Below are 15,948 nucleotides of genomic sequence, written 5' to 3'. Positions count from 1 at the left end.
CACTATTACGCAACTAGATGATGGTATTTAAGCCTACATTTCAACCTGCCATTTTTCTTTAGAGTTGAAAATAACATTTCTTAGAGTATCATTTGTCATAATATTTTTAGTTTAGTGGTTTTACAACAAACTTGAATATTTCTTCCAACTTGTAAATTTTGCAAATAAATTCCTTAATGAGTCCATTATTTTTACTTTATTTGCACATAGGTGCACTTACAGCAACCAAGCAGAATGCAGGACATGAAACAGGAATGTCTTCTGGAGATCTTCAGTCAGGGGTTTAATCTTACAGGAAAGAGATTAGTCAAAGTAGTGAATTATTTTCTGCTGTTACATTTTATGTAAATTTTGCAACAGTATATTAGTAGCATAGAAGATGCACATAAAAGGTTTCCATGGAGGAGTTTGGAGGTCCTGGACCTTAGGGTTTTTTTCATATTAGTGCTATTTGTAGGTTCTGAGTTAATACAGTGTTTTCCTCATACAGATTTCAGCTTTGGCACTGAGGCAGGGACACCAGCTTCTACTGACGTTGATGCAATTTCAGGACAGCAGCAGAGTGCCGAGGAGCAAGAACTGGCCAGTCTAACTACACTCCACATAGATTCAGAAACAAGTAGTCTCAATCAGCAACCATTGTCTGCTGAAGCTGCAACTATTACTGGTAAAGTAGATTTTTTTAAAAAAGCCCTAAAAAGAAAGTGCACTTATTTCTGAAATTTTTCACCCATCCTGAAGAATGCAAATTCCAGCTTCTACATGCATCTATATTCCTTTTAAGATTATTATTTCAATTATTTTTGACTGGTATTGAAAAGTAATGTGTGAAGTAACGTAAGTCAAAAACCTTTGTCTGACTTAGTTACCCCTAGGATCTCTAACTCGTTCCTAAATGTATTTTAAACCCTTCGTGACAAAATCTGTACAATTACCAAGGAGAAACTCGTACCACATTATGTATGCTAGATCTCTTATAAGTGTCCTTCTACTGCTGGTAGTTAAGTAACTGATTTTCAGGAGAAGGTTTTTCTTTGGAAGGCTTTGACAGTATTCTTTCAAACCAGTATATCACTCTAAGTATCATGGGATTCTTTTGTATACATCCATCTTAATGTCTCTATATTGTCTGTAAAACGTTATTTTGCCATGTAACATCACTTTCCATTTGTATAACTTAAAAATTCTTTTTATTTTAGTACTTTACTTGTTTTCATGAAAAAGTAAGCCTGTAGGAAAGGAGAGTTTAACGGCCTCAGTTGATGAGGTCAATGCTCCACCCATTTATTTTGCAATTGTTTCTTGAGAGAGTGAGAGAGAATAATAGAGTAACAGCCACCAAGTGATGCAGTTAACCCCAATTGAATGGGCTCCTTTCTCAAAGAGACAGTCCTTCTCCATGAGGAGGATTTTGAAGATCAGTCTCTTGGCAGGTTTCGTAAATCCAAACTAAAGATGTCCATAGTCATTTTCATACTTGTTGATCCATTCCTGTTACAACCCTAGTTGACTGCTGTTTGCTAGTCCTAGAACAAGTTGAACCCATAGTAGTCTTAGTCCAATTCAGATCCACATATGCTGAAGTATCTTTTAGTGAGTCTCCTGTAGTTCCACAGATGTTTCATAATTATTTCTGTCCATTCTCTTCCATCGTATGAAGATCTCTTTCCTTCTTTCCTCTGCTCCCTCCCTGCCTTCCCTGCTGTTCATTCTTTCCATCTCAATCCCTTTCCTTCCCTCTCTATCTCAGTCTGCCTCATTTTTTCTCCTCCTCATTGCTCTTTCTTGTTCATTCTCTTGAACTTTTATTCACCCCCAGTTAATGAACAGAATGAATATGAAGTAAGAAAAGTTTTCTTGAACATCTTTTAAGGTTGTATCTTATGTTGTCTTTGTAAGTGTGTGGAAAACAAGCGGTCAATAGCAAGAGGGGAGTATCATTACCCGTTGTGTGAAGCAATAGTCTGTGTGCAAAGCAGTAGTGCCCCTCTCTCCTGCATAGAGATGCTGATTTAAATAGATGGTAAAAGCTTCATTGCCTTAGTCATTTAAGGGAGATAGAGGCCTTTGCAGTTTAACGATGTAACTGAGATTGTTTACCACAGTTTCAGTTTTGATAACACTGACGTTTTCTGTCTAGTTCTTTAAACAATTTGTTCTCTTTACAAGAAGGAACATTTCTCAAGGAGAAGTATTCTCTCAATTAATCTCACAATAATTTGGGAAAATTACTGTTTTAAAAGACTCACTTATTCATTACTGTCCTCAAAGTTCAGTTTATCTCTAATACTGAATTTCACATGTAGTGCTTTTGTATCCCAGTTACATTTATCTGAGAGTTAAAGTTAATAGGTTTGAATTCTTCCATTTTAACATGTGCTACTGTGTAGGAAAGTCTGGGTGAATATCTATTCCTTTTTTGTCTGCCATATGACTGTTGTGGCTGAACTCAGCTTTTTATAAGAAGCTTTAGACAAATTCAGGATATGAAATGTAAGATAGTGCAGAAGAAAAATGCAAGTACATACTCTCCACAGATAGAGTAGTGGAGACCACATAGTTGCCTAGAGAGGTTGCTCAGAGATGATCAGAGAAAAATGCCTTTACAGCACTTCCATTCAGACACTTTTGATTTCCAGTCATAGAAGAAGTAAAACTTCTCCAGCTATACAGAACTTTCTCTTCATACAGATTTTCTCAACCCAATCAGCAGATAAACATCAAAGATTATCAGTTACTGGTTTGAGCTTTTATTTGTAAGTAACCTTGCATGCATCAGTAAACCTAAAAAAGCATTTATTCCAGGAAAATTTTTGCTTAAGCATTTTGCTGGAGAGAAATTTAGGTGAGGAAATGTGATGAGAAATTCAACTGCTTTAAAATGCTGAAATTGCTGCAGAACAAACACATTTCAAATGATTTGGACCAGTAGAGGTCTGTTAATCCTGTGATTACCTAACCGCTTTTGATGTTCATCTCTCAGCTTTCCTGCATGTAGTTTGTTTTCTTTCACAGCACCATTCACAAGGACATCTTCTTACTATTTTTATATTTGATACATAAAAGCAGCTCAGTTTTCTGTTAATGCTGTGTTTAGACAACATTTCAGTAGCTCAAGAAAATGGAAAAGGCTTTTAAGGTAACTGTTAAAAATTGCATTTACAGGCTCTGAAAGTGCTTCTCCAATCCAATCTGCTCTTGGATCCCGATCACAGACACCCTCTCCTGCCACTCTTCACGCAGATCATATTGAGCAGAAGGATCTGCAGCTGGATGAGAAGCTCCACCACTCTGTTTTACAGACGCCAGATGACCTAGGCAATATCTGGAATAGAAAATACAAACTTGTTCCTTCTTTCTTTCTAGTACAATATAGTGAAGTAGTATATGTGACTAATATTGCATGACTTGTAAACAATCCCGTATAAGGCTGTTTTATCTGCACTTAAAAAATATTTAATTTCAGTGATTTCTTTTAAAAGCAAAGACCTTTTGCATTTTATCCTCAGTTTCATTGGAATTATTAGCAGTGGATTAATAGTCCACACATTTATAATTGTTCTTTCAGTTGCTTAGAATCGTGGCAGCTTAATCTAGTGTATGACCCTGCCATGGATTGTTTTATTGATGAACAAATAGTAAGACATAATTTTAAAGTAATGTTGTCATTCCTCTTTGGAAATTTGGTTTTTTTCCCTTTCATATTTAAACAAATTAGTAATTACATCAACTATCTTAACTATTGAATTCTGAGATACATTCACTTTGTAAATATGGTGTACACATTTCTCCCATACTTGGTCTCATGGAAATAGAAGAGCGTCTGATATTTATTTCAGACCCTTTTCTTTAAGTAGCCTACTGATGAACAGAAATATCCTTTTGCTTTGTACTTTGTAATCTACAGCCTAGAAACCAGTTAATGTCTCTACCACAGTGGTCCAGATGTTCAAAGGATTGGGCTATGTGATTAGACTGATTTCAGATTTAAGTTTGATTTGGTTTGCCTGTGGGAGCTATGAAATTTTCAGAAAATCCCAGCAAACTCTGGTGCTGAGGTGTTTTGAAAATCCACCTGAGGGGGTGGAAGGAAGATTCTGAATGCCTGCTGCTTTAAAACTGTCTCAATAGCTAGTTTCTTGTGGCTCTTTAGACAGTTAAGTGTGATTTGAGTAGACGCAAGCCATCATAATCTGTTGAATGTTTCCTTGCATGGGTAGTTGAGATGAATCATTTATGTGGAGAGAGCTCGGTTATGAAGCTAGGTTACTGAATATTGCCTCTCCACTGATATATATTTACTGCTTAAAGGACAGTAGCTAGAGACAGGTTTGCTCTCACCTTTCTCTTCAATTTGCAATAAAATACATTCCTAGTAGATTCTAAGGAAGCTAGTCTTTGTGTTTTATTGGGGAAAATGAAAAGTTGAAACATAATTTTACTTGAAAGCAGGCAAGTGAAGTTCTGGAGATTTATTGACTCCAAAAAATGTAAGACAGCACAAAAGGATTTGCCTTACTGGGTCCATCTGATCTGTATTAGAGCTCCAGAAGTGACCTTAAATGTTATTTATGGAAAGAATATAAGAAACATCCTCTACAGAGTTTATAATATGCATAGAGTTTAACATATGCAGTGTTGAGATGGCAGAATATGCAAAAAGTAGCTAACTCCAAAAGCCTAATCTTTTGGGTTTAGGAAGATTATGTACATAATAGTTACATCAGAACTTTTCTTCTTCTGGAGTTATATCTCACTATACTTTTTTTCTTCTGTTACAGAAACTAGTGATTTCCCCTCAGAATGTTGCAGTGTGATGGCTGGGGGAACACTTACAGGATGGCATGCAGATGTTGCTACTGTGATGTGGAGGCGAATGCTAGGAATTTTGGGAGATGTCAACAGCATCATGGATCCAGAGATTCATGCCCAGGTTTTTGATTACCTCTGTGAACTGTGGCAGAATCTGGCCAAGGTAAAAGAACTGAACCTTTGACCTGACCTGACCTGTTAGGGCAGGATTTTCAAAAGGAAAAAACCAACACCTTATATCTTTCCCTTTAATGATTCTCTTTTTGTTTTGTTTTTAATAATTGCAGATAAGAGACAATCTTGGTATTTCAACAGATAACCTAACTTCACCGTCTCCGCCAGTTTTAATTCCACCACTGAGAATTCTAACACCATGGCTATTCAAGGTAAATTTGAACACTAAACTATGAAACAGAAATGGAATTAAACGTAGATGCAGAAGAGGGTTTTTAAATTTTTGAACAATAAATATTTTTCTAAAATTGTAGGCAACAATGCTGACTGATAAATACAAACAAGGAAAGCTACACGCGTATAAACTTATTTGTAAGACAATGAAACGAAGACAAGATGTTTCTCCAAACAGGGATTTTTTAACTCATTTCTACAATATAATGCACTGTGGACTTCTTCACGTTGATCAAGTAAGTTTAAGTATGAAGTTAAAGGTAATATAAATGTTAAAACTGAAAATAAAATTATTTTCTCAAATATGCTCAGTGGATTTTCAGCTGAGTAACTTAATAGTTATGCCGTTGATACTTTTCTAAAAAGTAATTTTGGATAAATGGTCTTTCTGTCCTTGGTTGTAATCAGAAATACTTTTTTTGTAGTCCTTTTCAAGCAAATTTGAAGGCAGAAAATGTACTTTCTCATTTTTACTGATTATATGTTACAGATTGAAATATGCAAGAAAGAGAAGGAAGCAGATCTCAAGTCTACTGTTCTTACTTGCTCCCTGATGCAACAGTTTAGCTTGTAAATTGTGCTCACTACATTGGAGGACTTTGTTTCTACAGCAAGAATAGGAACCAGCAAGCTGAGATGTACTGAGCACATCTAATCAGTGGGAGGAGATCTTTTTCATAGGTTTTATTATTAACAAGTCTGAAAATATTGGATAGCTGAAACACTCTTTTGAAAGCTTTGCATCAGAAGTGTGAAAATGTTGAATTTGTGAACTTTTTGAGGAGTAGTTGTAGGCATAGTGAGATCAGAGGTTTAAACAATCCTGTTTTCATTAACTGGGCAAAATAGAATTAGTCCAAAATTATTCCAGAGATGGCTGTGGATAGGACAGATCTCCAGTTTCTCTCCTCTAAAAACCAGTTTGTGCTGGTTTTCTTGCTGGATAGCACATCTTCCTGTAACATAGTGCTATTTAGTTGGATATTACTACTAGTGAAGAATTATTCAAGGGAGAATAAAGGGGGATTTTTTTGCATATCTGTGAACTTGGGATGATTTTTAATAATTTTATACTTTTCCAGTACTTTTGAAGAAATTGCACCGAGTACAGAAATTTTTAAAAGTGCTTCACTAAGTCTACATAAATGCAATATGCTGTGTTGAATAACTACATACCAGAAATGTTATAAAACACTTCATTATCTTTCTTTCTTTATATTTTGGTTCCATATGGATATACGTAAGAGGTTAATATATTTTTGTAAATTATAGTCAGGTAATACTTGTTGGAGAGGATTAAGCATGTTGTTAAGAAGGTATAATAGTTGGTCATCTCATTGTATCTCTTCAGAACATACTCAAATGTGTGGTTAATCACTTATAGAAATCTTAAAACCTAAATGTAAATTAATATAAGATATGAACTATTGTCCAAGGTTAAATTGATCTATAAAATATATCACAGTTTACTTACATTAATATGAATATACTTAAGGAATTTATCTTTTATGCTACTCTTCACTCATTAATGAGCATCTTAATGACCACAATGAATTTGATTTCTCACATTTTTACTTTCTACCTTTGATAAATACTTGCCTTTTTTCCTTAATTTTTTTGTCTTGATCCATGTTGATACTTGTCCTTTTTTCCCCTTTTTTCTCTGCAAGGATATTGTCAATACAATCATTAAGCACTGTTCTCCCCAGTTCTTTTCACTTGGTTTGCCCGGTGCTACCATGCTTATTATGGATTTCATTGTAGCAGCAGGAAGAGTAGCTGCTTCATCATTCCTCAATGTAAGTATTCATCAGTTAATTCTCATTTGTGGATGAGTGAGAAGAATTTGAGAGAAAACTGAGCAGTATTTTAACTCGACTGGGGTGTTAACTTCATCTCAGAATTCAGCGAATGGTTTTCAGGTACAGATGATGTCAGTGATTTATTCTAGAACACTACACATGCAAGTCCTCTTCAGAAAATATGTGAAGAATGCAAAAACTACTGTTGAAGCAGAGAATGTTTTACTTCAGAGTTCTTAGAATTGTGACTATCATTTTTCTGTGCTTTAACATATTTTAAAGTAAATGTCCATTTTGACCAGATTTCATTTTAAAAGTGTATTTATTCCTTCATATCTCTGTTTATGCAATGACTTTCTTGATCAGGCTTGAGAACTCAAATCTGCTAGTGTTTGTACTATTTGAATGTACTTCTGATATTGTTACTCAGGCAGATTCAGCCTTATATAGGATACTGATATGATTACCTATGTGCTGTTGACCTTGCATTCTCCAAGTTCCCAAATAGTCCCCTCCAACAGTCTGTGAGTTTTGACTGTTTCTCACATCATTTCCCCTCTAATCAGCTATGAAATCCAGCCTCCCACGAGGTACTGTCTGAAGCCTCTGTCAGCTTCTTACACTGTAGCCTTTTCTGTCCTGCAGTGTTTCATGTCGCCTCTGGTAATTTTCCACATCTTGTTCAATTAGCTGAACCTAAGACCTGAGCCTAGTTAGCAGCTCAGTCATTTCTGTGTAGTCCTAACAATTCCTTTGCTTCCTTTTGACTGTCTTGGGAAATGGGATCACGGGGTATGCATGAGTAGCAATCCAAGGGGCTGTGGTCTCTGTTTACTAACTTTGCAGAATTTGCAGGAGAAAGGAAATAGCTAAACAGAGTTTTGGCTATTGTTCTCCCCACCTTTTTTCCTTTTTTTTAGGCACCAAGAGTTGAAGCACAGGTTCTTTTAGGATCTCTAGTCTGTTTTCCCAATTTATATCGTGAACTACCAGCTCTTCACCCAAACATTCCTGACATTGCTGTGTCTCACTTTACAGATGTTAAGGTAGGAATTTCAAGAATATTTTGCTAATATTCAGCTAGTATATGTTTAATATGGTGTTTTTCCAGAAAATACTAACTAAAATTCTTAGATCCTAAAATTTTAGAGAAATAATTTCAAATAGATTGTAAGACTCAAGATCCCATAAAATCTTGTCAAACTTTATACTGCTAAGCATACTTTATAATTGCTATTAATAATAAAGTGTTTTCTTACGTTTGTAAAAGGAAATTATGTGTTATCTCACCCTTTCAGTCCTACTCTCATTAGGGCTATTTACAGGTCTCAGATTTAATCACCTGAGACAGAAGTTTGAGAGGCTTAAGATTCGTTATTTAATTGTGAGTTCACAACTGGTGAAATCTGCCTGTGTTCCTAGGGGCTTTAGAAAACTTCTGTACACCAATGTGATCTTCTACTAAAAGATAAAGATTAATGGAGACCTTACCCTGTACATTGTGAAACGCATTTGACTGGTGTGCCAGTATACTGAAACTGCACAGAGCTCAGTTTATGTGTCTAAGAAAGGCTCCCCTTACGTTTTATAAGTTTTTTACATTTTCCCCTCACTGTTTCAATTTAGGGAGAAATGATGACTTGAGAGTTGCTTTATACCTTGCTCCCCTTTGGAGACTGATTTTTAATTCCTTCTTTCTCATTTCTATTATAGAATGGCTGTTTATTTGAACTTTATTGAGGGCAGCCTACAGCTTTAGGGACATTACACTTCAATTGAGTCAAAATTCTTCTTGGCATCATTCTTAAGGCACCGTAGTCACTTATTCTGCCACTAGTTGCAAATACTTCTAAAATTATTTAAATTTTTTTAAAAATGCTTGCTTAAATCTGGAATTAGATTCTTTCTGTCATAACCATCACCACTGTTCACAGAAGCTAGTTTCAACAAGTCCCTTATTGGGTTTTTTACCCTTGATATTTTATGGAAATGTTTTGACAAGAATTGGATAAATGGTTCATCAACAGAAGTTAGGACAGTAACCTGTGGGATATTCTTGGGGTAGCACAATAATGAGCATCTGGGACAGGCTAGAAGTTTAGAGTAGTGGTAAGCAACCAATTCATCTGATCAGAACCTAGAGACTCAGCTAAGCAACATGCCTGTGTGCACTCTAATAAAATTCTGATTTTTCTAATGCTTCATGTTAAGGAGTTATGGGTAAATCAATGAGCATTTTCCTCTTTGTTTTAGGAACTCATCATTAAAACTGTGTTAAGTTCAGCAAGAGAGGAGCCATCTGGTCCTGCACGGTAGGTCATATACAATGAGCTCCTAAATTAATAGATTTTTTTCTTTTTTAGAGTGTTTTGAGGTGGCTTTATTAGAAAGCTTAAAGTAAAAGTTTGTGTGCATTTTATTTATGATTTTCTTTACCACAAAACTGTGATGCACCATGTGAATTTGAAATTGTTTGTAATAAAGATATTAAAAAAATAGATTGGGCTGGTCTAATCCAGTATTCTTTCTCTGATAGTGGTTGATAGGAAAGGGTGTAAATATGGGTAAGAGAAAAAGCTGCATGCTTTCCCAACCTACCCTGGTGTTCAGCTCAGGGATTTTCAGTGCCACAGAGGCATTTTTTTACTTTCATTGAAGACAAGAGTATGAGGGGAAGGTATAGTTATTTTTTATTAGAGCACACGATTTAATTTGAAAAACAGAAACAATGCAATGTACATGAGCTCTTTTTTATGGTATGGACAAGAAGTAGAACATACAGAGCTAAGGATTAAACTAGGACTGGTTACTCTGATGCTTAAACCTAAGCATCTTCATCAGGTAGGGGACTTCAGAGAGGATAGTTATCAGTTTTCTATTTCTTAATCTCCTTAGGATTTTGTTCCTCCTTACCCACCCTCAGAGGCTTTCACTTATAGAGTCCTGCCTATGGGATCGGAACAGGAGTCTGTAACACCCATCAAGGAAGAGCACGCTTGTGTGCCTTATGTGTTTGGGAAAAATGTATATATACATCCAGCGAAAATATATTGTCACTTAAAAATACTAAAACTACATACCTGAAAAATACAAGCCTGGAAAGATCAGCTTATTGAACCTTTAAATGTTTTGCTGGAAAATCAAGAGTGGTTTTCATGAGCCCTCTTACCTGTTTCTTCACTTGATCTGATAATTTCTCTCAACACAGGGGAAGGAGGGGATGTTCTGAGATCATGTTAGTTTCATTTCTCGTGTTCTTTACAAAACTGATTTCTGAAAAGCATAACACTCTCCATTTCACTTTTGAAAAAGGTAATTTAAATCCACTTGGTTCACAATATTTTTTCTGATCCTGTGACACTGAAGCACATGGTATGGGCACCTTCAGTTCTGGCCGTGTGACTGGGAAGAGGAAGGGAACATCTTGCACATCCTCCTGTCCTGTCTGGCTGTGAGGGTGTGTATATAGGAGTGGAGCATATGTACATGCAAAGCCTTTCAGAATGCTGAGTTATGCTGCTCCCAAAATGCAGAGTTGGACCACTATGTGCAATAGCATTAAATTAAGATTGAAAAGGAATAGATACCTAATGTCTCTTTGAGTTACCTCTGCCCCTCACCTTCTTCTGAGAGACAAAAGAGTTTGTGTTCATTGGAGGGATAATTATGTTACCACAGCTTCTGAAGCCTGACTGCCTTACTCCTCAGTGGCAGTTTATCCACAGTCCTTTTTGGTAATAACTTGTCTGATACAATCTATTTTACAGCAGTACAGAGTTCATAGAGGTCACACTCTGAGGTCATCTTTAGTATCTGCATTACAATTTTGCTACATCAACTCAGCCACTAGTAGAGGCTTAATTGCCTTTGCAGTTTCCTAGGAGAGAACATAGGTACATAGCTGGTACTTGGAACATAGGTACACAAGCTTTGTGTATCTATAGTAAGTCTGAGTGATTATATATTTTGTATATATTTATCTATACACCCAAGCTCTAGATCTCTATTCCTTATTACTTCCACAGAGGCTTAACGTTTTGTGTTTTGACCCAACTAGGCTTCAGGGAAGTCACTTATCTGAAATATGTTCTACTCTCAGATCTCCATCTATAAAGAATAAGAACTGTATTAACCAAATACCTCTCCTGCTGCTAACAATCTGAAAAAGAAATGACAGCTTGATGAACTTAGTGTTCATCTCTTTTTCTGCTTGTGCTCAACAATCACAGCCTTAACAGGCTGTGATTCTCCAATAGTAACATTGTGGCCACATTATTACACAGTTTTTTCAGAGACTGCTCTGAATAACGATAACAAAACTGATGTTCTTAGTAGAAACCTCCCAGACTCTAGATATTTTGCACATCGGTATAGTATATCATTGGATTTGGAGTGGTTCTCAGTAGCATGAAGAAAACTTAAAATAGTAACACAGAATTGTCTGCTTTTCTGTATACTAAAGATTTTTTTTTGAGTCACTTTACACAAACTGTCTACATTTATTGTTAAATCCATGCTATATTCTTATTTTCTTTTTTTCAGAAAGAATTGAAACACATATTATGGTAATAGGGGAAGTGTAGATTGCTCCACACCCTCTGAGACTGGAGTGTGTTTAAAACATTCCTGAGGGTAGCTTGCAGTAGAAGCTTGTAGTAGTAAATGGTCCTGAAAATTTTCTCCAAGAAGAAAGCTATGAAGATCTTAGATTATTCTGATACGTATTTAATTTTTACAGTCAGATTGGGTTTATGACCACTATATAGGAATAATCTTTTCTACTGGAAATTAAATTTTTATGTGTCTTACTACACATCAGAAGATTTCTTATCATTTCCTTTCTTAATTGTGATCTAGACTCAGTATGCCCTTCAACTTTTCCTCCATATGCAATTTTTCCCAAAGTTTGTTTGTTATTTTTATCACTTTTTTTCCTAGATTCCATCAGTCTTGTTTTTATTCTAAAATTGGATTAATCAAAATGTAGTGGAGGCAATCCTGCAGTTATTCTCCCAGTGGCAATGTACAAAACACGGTCGTTTTACACTACTATGTAGAATTAATTCCTATGTGTAATTTTGCTACCTGTAAGCATTTTCATGATTCTGTGTAGCCTTAAAACCTTTTTTCTGCAGCACAGGCAGCACACTTCTGTTCCTATTCTAGCCTATGATTTTTCCTTCCCAAATGTAATGCTTCGCAGTTTCCATGACCAGCTTTCATCTTGTTGATTTGGGATTTCTCTCAAATTTTATCTAAAGGATTTTGAGTTCTGAAGTTGTTTCCAAAACATTTGCATAATGTGTTCTAGAAGATAATCAGAGATTGCTTAAGGTAGTTCTTAACATTTCCAAACAAATTTCATCCATCTTTGCTGGTTTGAACACATATACCTAAATACCCTTTACCTTTACACTTCTATTTCCTGATTTAAATGAAGACACAAGAGAAGTTGAAGTACTTAATAACAGTATGTATGCTGTCTATAGCATTCATTTACCCTTCCTCTATTCATCCTTGTTTACTGTCAATCTAAAACAATGTAAACATCTGTGAACAAATAACATTCCCCTCTGTTGTCTCTGTGTCTCAGAAGCTCTAACTTAATATAAGCAACTCTTACATTGGAAAGGGGGAACCTACCACCACAATTTTTACTTTGTCGTAAGAAAATAAAAGAATTTCTCGTATATTGATTTCAGGTAATAGTTTAATCAAGAAAGCACATAGAGATGCAGGAGTTCTTGATATAATTTTGAATTTTTCAGTTGCTCAGAACAGTGCTTCCTCTGTCCTTTCCTCTGCATTCACCAGAGTACTTCAGATTTTTTGCTCATTTTTATAGAAGTTACAGCACTGTAAAGGTTTTTGTGTAGTTCTTTTGGAAATACTAAAAACATATTTGTTATATGTCTTTAGGAAGGCATAATAAATCATAAAAATTACACACTCTTGTAGAATGTTTCTCAACAACTTGTCCTCCAATGTTGTTTTACAGATGTGTTGCGCTTTGCAGCCTTGGTATTTGGATCTGTGAGGAGCTGGTTCATGAATCACATCATCCTCAGATCAAGGAAGCATTGAATGTGATTTGTGTTTCTTTAAAGGTGAGAGACTTAAACTTTTACAATGTATGTTGACTTGATGTGTAAAGATATTTTGTCTTTTCAAAGTCATGATCACATTTTAGCATCCGTATTTCAGTCTTATTTGCAGTCGTTACAGAAGAGTGAATTCAGTTTAATTAGTGGATATCTGAACTGTCAAAAGTTCTTTACCCTACTTTAAGTTTGGAGAGAATGGTGTGCTGGGAGATAAGATAGTGGATCTTTATCTTAATATGCATTATTTGCCACTCTAACCTCTACCCTTTGGAGCATAGTACTTTGTTCATCTCCCCATCTTTCTTTAATAATCCTTGCAATTCAGGTTTCTACTATCTCTATCTGGCTTTGTCCAGCTATACCACTTCCCATATCCTGGACCCAAACTTCCACCAGGGTTTTCTGCATCTATTTGTAACTAGATCCAGGAGCCTCTGGATCCAGGAGCCAAACTTCCACCCATCCACTCACTCACTAGCCCTCCTCAGTAGGACAGGAACAAAACAGCATGAAAAATCCTGTGGGTCAAGATGAAGACAGGGAGATTGCTTGCCAGCTACCATCATAGGCGAAACAGATTTGAGTTAGGGAAGTTAATTTATTGCTAGTTAAAATAATTTCGGCAGTGAGAAGCAAAGACAGAATTTAAAACATCACCTTTCCCTGCCCTCCCTTTCAGCTTCCCTCCTTTGTTTCCAACTCCTCCGCCTCCTTCTGCTTCCCCCCGTAAGTAGTACAGAGCAGATGAGAAATGGGGAGTTATGGTTGGGACACAGCAGTTACTGTCTGCTACTTCTTCCTCCCTCCTTTCACTGGCTGCAGTCCTTCAGGATAAGCCTCCTTCTGTGTGGACTGCCCACAGACAGCCCTCAAGAAATATCCAGTGCTGAAGCGTGGGGTGCTCCAGTGTGGATCTCCTTTGGCACAGTCTTTTCTGTAGGCTGCAGAGAAATCTCTGCTCTAGCATCTGAAGCACCTCCTCCCCCTCCTCCTTAGACCTTTGTGTTTGCCTACTGTTTGTCATTCCTTTCTTTTTTCTTTTTTCTTTTTTTGTTGTTTTCCGTTCTCTGCCTGCGTGGTGTATTTACCCTTTCTTAAATATGTTTTCACAAAGTCGCCACAAACCTGGCAGATGGGCTCAGCTGTTCTTCAGTGGATCCATTGCAGATCTGGATGGAAGCTCCTCCTTCTGGCATGGCATTCTCTTTTGTCACAGAGAATCCCCTGTAGCTTCTCCGTTACCAAAACTTTACCATGTACACCCAGCAGAGAACCACACCAAGACACTGCACTACAAAAGTGTTGGAGTTTTTTCTTCTGCAGCATTTGTGTCTTTTGCCTAGGCTTGCCATGGTTGTCCAAGTTATTCACATACCTCACTAATTGGCATCCTGGATTACCAGTACTCTTAAAACCTTCGTGGTGCATTCTGGCCACGTTGCAAAAGGAAGAGACCAGGGTAGAGGGGACATTGGAAGGAATCCCAGTTTTGGGAGCCATCTACCATGTATGCAAAAAGCCTGTCCCAAGCCAAGTTGCTGCCTTGTACTCTTTGGCTACTGACAGAGTAGAGCATCCAGTGTAAGAGGGGAAGAGGAAAGAAGGTGGCAAGTGCAAAGGCCAGGCAGAAGTTTTCCAAAGCTTCTTGTGCTCCTTGCTCACCTGCTCTCTTCTTGCCCCCGCCAACCAAACCCCATTATGCCCATAGCCTCACAACATTCTGTGCATATTCACTTCTGAGTTTGAGAGTCCCTGCATTATGCAGTATCATTTCTTAGTCCTGCCTAGATATTTAGAGAGAAATATAGAGTACTTATACTGCATGCCTGAAAGCACTGGAGGATGTTTAATTTGCTGTGGCAGTGCTTCTCTATGCTTGTTCTAGGAACCGCACTCTTTTGGCTTTTTTTTTTCTGAATAAGTGGTTTTGTTTTCCTACTATTTTAAATATTTTTTGTATTTGTTCTTATTTTATAGAGTAATAAGAATATTTGTAAAAACATGTTATCTTTTAGCATTTTGTGAATTTGCATGCTTGTGAGAAATAGCTTCAACTTTTCAAATATTTTCAATTTATTTCCATTTATTTTCAGAACCTTTCTATGTGCTCTTTGCATCAAAATTCAATAAATAGTCTTTGTATATATACATATTGACAAAAAATGGAGTACATCTGCTATACATGACTTCTGTCAGATGCTGGGGACTATTACTTTCTTTTAAGCAATAGTCATCTGAAAAATGTCTTAGAAGATCAGCTCATCACATCCCGTGATGCAGGATTTGAGTCTATGTCTAAAATGGTAGCTGCAGGGCATTTAGAATTAGACTCTAAATTGCAATTTCCTGTTTTGCAAAGTCACACTCGTACTTTGCAGCTCCACTAATACTCTCTTCCTTGTTTTTTAATATCCCTTTACTCTTGCATTTTATCAAGTTCCTGTGCAGGTTTGGTATTAAGCAAATTATATTTTCATCTTGCTTCTGCAATTTATCAATATATGAACTATTTTTAATCCTGAAATTCATAGCAGTTTCTCTTCTTTTTCTTTGACGTATATGGATCTCATTTTTACATTATTATTTGTATCCCATTTATGTAAAACATATATTACTTCTTGAATGACAGAACAAAGATCTTCACATTTCTACTTTGCTTTGCTTTGTGTTGGCTAAAACATCCAGAGCATGTTGGCTTTTTTCCTGTTCTGAGCAATGGTTACATTCACAATTGAGTTTAATAATAAAATGAAAAGTTCATAAATATGTCATGGAAGAAACAAATTAGCTCTAATTTGTTACCCAAGCAGTCTCCTGGCTAC

General features: G+C 36.4%; 1 protein-coding gene across 10 annotated transcripts in view; it reads left to right on the top strand.

Moving 5' to 3' along the window:
* RALGAPA1 (Ral GTPase activating protein catalytic alpha subunit 1) overlaps positions 1-15,948 on the top strand; it is a 135,102-nt gene that overhangs the window by 56,305 nt on the left and 62,849 nt on the right. For all 10 annotated transcript variants that reach the window (XR_003572914.1, XR_003572913.1, XM_027899068.1 and 7 more), the window contains 9 exons: positions 491-667; positions 3,166-3,318; positions 4,782-4,975; positions 5,100-5,198; positions 5,301-5,456; positions 6,891-7,019; positions 7,943-8,068; positions 9,276-9,334; positions 13,021-13,129. Coding sequence is in view for 8 of the 10 variants with exons in the window: in XM_027899068.1 (XP_027754869.1) it covers positions 491-667; positions 3,166-3,318; positions 4,782-4,975; positions 5,100-5,198; positions 5,301-5,456; positions 6,891-7,019; positions 7,943-8,068; positions 9,276-9,334; positions 13,021-13,129 (1,202 nt within the window). In the remaining 2 variants the exon portion in view is untranslated. The remainder of the gene's footprint in view (positions 1-490; positions 668-3,165; positions 3,319-4,781; positions 4,976-5,099; positions 5,199-5,300; positions 5,457-6,890; positions 7,020-7,942; positions 8,069-9,275; positions 9,335-13,020; positions 13,130-15,948) is intronic.

Source organism: Empidonax traillii, unplaced genomic scaffold (genome assembly GCF_003031625.1).
Source record: "Empidonax traillii isolate 1590-97213 ecotype Southwest subspecies unplaced genomic scaffold, ASM303162v1 scaffold636:size371350, whole genome shotgun sequence".
NCBI lineage: Eukaryota > Metazoa > Chordata > Aves > Passeriformes > Tyrannidae > Empidonax > Empidonax traillii.
This window is presented reverse-complemented; position numbering and strand designations above follow the sequence as displayed.